Here is a 3,730-nt window from a genome sequence, read left to right as displayed (position 1 = left end):
GGGCCCAGAGCCCGCGGCGGCCGGGCCCCCAGCCAGCAATGCAGACTGGCTGGGATGAGAAAAACAGGGACTCATGGGAGGCTCAGAGGGAGCATGGAAGCCAGGGAAGAACCCAGGCATCCGGGCTCCAGCCCCCCCCACTCCCCCAACACACACCCCAGAGAACCCAGGTGTCCGGGCTCCCAGAATCCCCTGTTCCCACCCCGCCACCCCAGAGAACTCAGGTGTCCGGGCGTCCAGCCTCCCTTGCTCTCCTCCTTTCATTAGCCAGACACTGGACACATCTACGTGAGACACTTTAATGCACATTAACCTAATTTAATGTGCATTAATGGCACGTGTCTACACGTGCGCGCCCTTAATATGCATTAAAAATGGCGATTTGGGGCTAATTGCGCCTAAATTTGATCCCTGCAAATTAAGCTCGAATAGTTGAAGCGCCTTAGCGCACGTGTGGGCAGGCTGGATTTGGAATAACTTTAGTCCCAAATCATTCCCCACACAGAGCGTTAATCCACGTTCACACCTGCACGTGTAGATGCCGGCCTACACCTGCTTAATGTGCGTGAAGTTAATGCGCATTAAAAATGTAGGTGCACTTAAATGCACATGCAGACATGCCCACTGAGATGTAATGTGTGATGTGGGGGTCAGCAGGGATGTTGTGAGGGTAGGAATAACACAACATGGTGTTGTGACAGTGTGTGGGAAGTTGTGTGTTAACACAAGGCAATTTTTCAAGAAGAAATGAACTCATAGGTCACACACACATCATCACAACGTTCTTGTGTTAAGTCTTGGGAAGTTGTGTGTGAACACAACACAATTGTGCAGGATGGAAAAAAAATCATAAATAACATACTGTTGTGACCGCGTGTGTGAAGTCTTAGAAAGTTGTGCATTAACACGAGCCAATTTTTCCAGGATGGAAATAACCTGACTTTGTTGTGCTGTTGTGTGTAAAGTCTTGGGAAGTTGTGTGTTAACAACACAACTGTCCAGGATGAAAAAAGCGCATAGATAACACAAGACTGTTGTGATGGTGTGTGTGAAGTCTTGGAAAGGTTGTGTATTCATGGGGAAAAAAAACATCTAAAATGAAAGTAACTCAGTAAACATAGGGTAGAAACAACACAAGATGCCATTGTGGTGTTGTGTGCAAAGGCTGGGAAAGTTGTGTACTGAAACAAAGAAACTGTCTGGGTTGCACAAAAAAAAAGTGAAGACGCACCCAAAATAACACAGCTTGCAAATCCAGAGGACAGAAGACAAGGTTGTGTTGTTTTGTGATGTGTCTAAAGTCTTGGGAAAGTGTGTCTCGACACGAAGGAATTGTGTCTTCAATGACACACAATTCCTCCGTGTTGAAACACAAGGCACTCAATGACCACAGCATAAAAATGACCCAAGAGGGCTAGGGGAGGGTGTGGGGGAGGTCTTGGGTGGTTGTCTATCCACATGAGGACACGGTCTACAATGAAAGGAAGGTGTTGAATGTAGAGCAGAAGTAACACAACCCTTTGTTGCGGTGGTGTGACAGCATCTCGCTCTCTGCAGGCCTCCGGGCTGGTCAGTTTTGGGGTCTTTCTCACTCTGGTGGTCTTCACTCAAGGCCAAGCCATCAGCTCCCAAGGTAAGGCCTCGTTAATGCTCGTTATCTACATGGCTTGGCTGGAGGGAGTTGGATGGAGGGTATCTTCATGCTCATTGGCCGGTTGTAAACGTCCTTCACACATCATCACCATTTCCCGGCCAGAGGTCTTCCATTGAGGCACCTTCCTCCTCCATGTGGTCTTCTCCTGGCCAGGAGATGCTGCATCTCCAAGACTTTATGGTGTCCACCAACCCACCCCAGGTGAGGTGGCCTCTCTCAGTGGTAGATCCCATATGGCTCATCCTCATTGGCCAGAAATGGACTAACATGATGGTTGTAGAGGTCCTCCATATGTCATCTCCATTTCCTGGCCAGAGGTCTTCCATTGAGGCACCTTCCTAATCCATGTTGTCTTCTCTTGGCCTGAAGATGTCACATCTCCAAGACGTTATGGCACCCATTAAGTGAGGTGGCCTATGGTGGTCCCAGTGGTAGATCCCAAACGGCTCATACTCATTGGCTAAAAATGGAGTAATTTGCCGACTGTAGATGTCCTCCACACATCATCTCCATCTGGCCAGAGGTCTTCCATTGAGGTACCTTCCTAGTCCATGTTGGAAGAAACAGCCAGGAAGTCTTGGAGATGTGGCCTCTGGCAGCATCAGCCTACCCTCCGCAGGTGGGGAAACCCATGCTGGTCTCCCATCAAGCCCCTGTCTAGCCAGAGAAGCCATGAAGGTCTTGGAGGGAGGGAGTAGTAGGGCACATATCTCCAGCTACATGGCCATCTTGGCGGTAGACACCCCAAGGTGCCCCCCATAGGCCAATGAAAGTGTGGCAGCCCACTTGTAGACCCCACATGTCTGCCGCAATTAAGAGATGGGTGCACAGATGGGTGATGGGAGAGGTGCACTTCTAGTGCAGAGATGGGTGATGGGAGAAGAGACAGGGGTCTTGGGGGGGTGGTTGCGGGTGTTACTCATGGGTTGACCCTGTCTCTCAGGTGAGAAGATGGGGTGCGGCGCGGAGGCCGTGCCGGTGGACTGCCAGGATGTCTATGAGACAGGCGAGACGGAGGATGGTGTGTACCTCATCTACCCTGCAGGTGCCAGCCACCCCCTGCCCGTCTACTGCGACATGACCACCGACAACGGCGTCTGGACGGTAGGGGGAGTGGGATGTGGGGGGAGAACCCAGGTGCCTGAGCCCTGTCACTGGAGGTGCCCGATCCATCTGCGTAGGCAGGTGGGCCCCCATGAGGCTGCCAGTGACCTCTGTGACCTCTCCCAGGTTTTCCAGAAGAGGTTCAATGGCTCCGTCAGCTTCTTCCGGGGCTGGAACGACTATCGCTTTGGGTTCGGGAGAGCCGACGGCGAGTACTGGCTGGGTACGGGTGGCCCCGCCCCCCGAGCCATCTCCTCCACATACCACTCCTTCCATCCATCTACACCCTATCCATCCACCTCACCATCCATCTATGGACCTACACCCTGTCCATCCATCCATCCCTCCCCTCCACCGACCCCTCCACCCCCCCACCCACCCACGTACCCCTTCAATCCACCCAATTTATCTATCTGTCCCTCCATCCATCCACCCACCCACCCATAACCTGTCCATCCACCCACATACCCCTTCAAACCACATCTCCACGCATCCATCCCTAGACTTATCCATCTACTCCTCCATTTATCCATCCATCCCCTTCAGACACCCCTCCATCCATCCAACCACCCACACCCTATCCATCCACCCACCCACCTATCCATCCATCCACATATCCTCAATCTACCCACCTATCCATCCATCAGAATTATTTATCCATCCATCCATCCATCCATCCACCCACCGACCCCTGTACCCCTTCAGTCCACCCCTCGATCCATCCAATTTATCAATCCGTCCATCCATCTCCATTCATCCATCCCTGCACCTATAAATCCATCCATCACCCACCTATTCCCCATCCATCCATTCATTCATCCCCTCCGCACACCCCTCCCTCCCTCCATGCACCCCTTCAATCCACCCCTCCCTCCATCCATCCTTGGACCTATACATCCACCCACCCACCCGCCTTCCATCCACCCATCCCTCCACCCACCTCTGCATCCCACCATGCATGTCTTTACCCAC

At 52.3% G+C, this 3,730-nt stretch overlaps 1 protein-coding gene across 1 annotated transcript in view; it reads left to right on the top strand.

Annotated features, from left to right (window-relative positions):
• The first annotated feature begins 1,522 nt into the window (after positions 1–1,522).
• The window catches only part of MFAP4 (microfibril associated protein 4), a 4,027-nt gene continuing 1,819 nt past the window's right edge, over positions 1,523–3,730 (top strand). Inside the window, exons 1-3 of the mRNA XM_014526727.2 lie at positions 1,523–1,633; positions 2,598–2,758; positions 2,885–2,981. Of these exons, the coding sequence (XP_014382213.1) occupies positions 2,606–2,758; positions 2,885–2,981 (250 nt within the window). The 5' untranslated portion in view covers positions 1,523–1,633; positions 2,598–2,605. The remainder of the gene's footprint in view (positions 1,634–2,597; positions 2,759–2,884; positions 2,982–3,730) is intronic.

Source organism: Alligator sinensis, unplaced genomic scaffold, assembly GCF_000455745.1.
Source record: "Alligator sinensis unplaced genomic scaffold, ASM45574v1 scaffold1511_1, whole genome shotgun sequence".
Classification (NCBI taxonomy): domain Eukaryota; kingdom Metazoa; phylum Chordata; order Crocodylia; family Alligatoridae; genus Alligator; species Alligator sinensis.
Note: the sequence above shows the minus strand (reverse complement) of the source record. Positions and strands in the feature narration are given on the sequence as shown.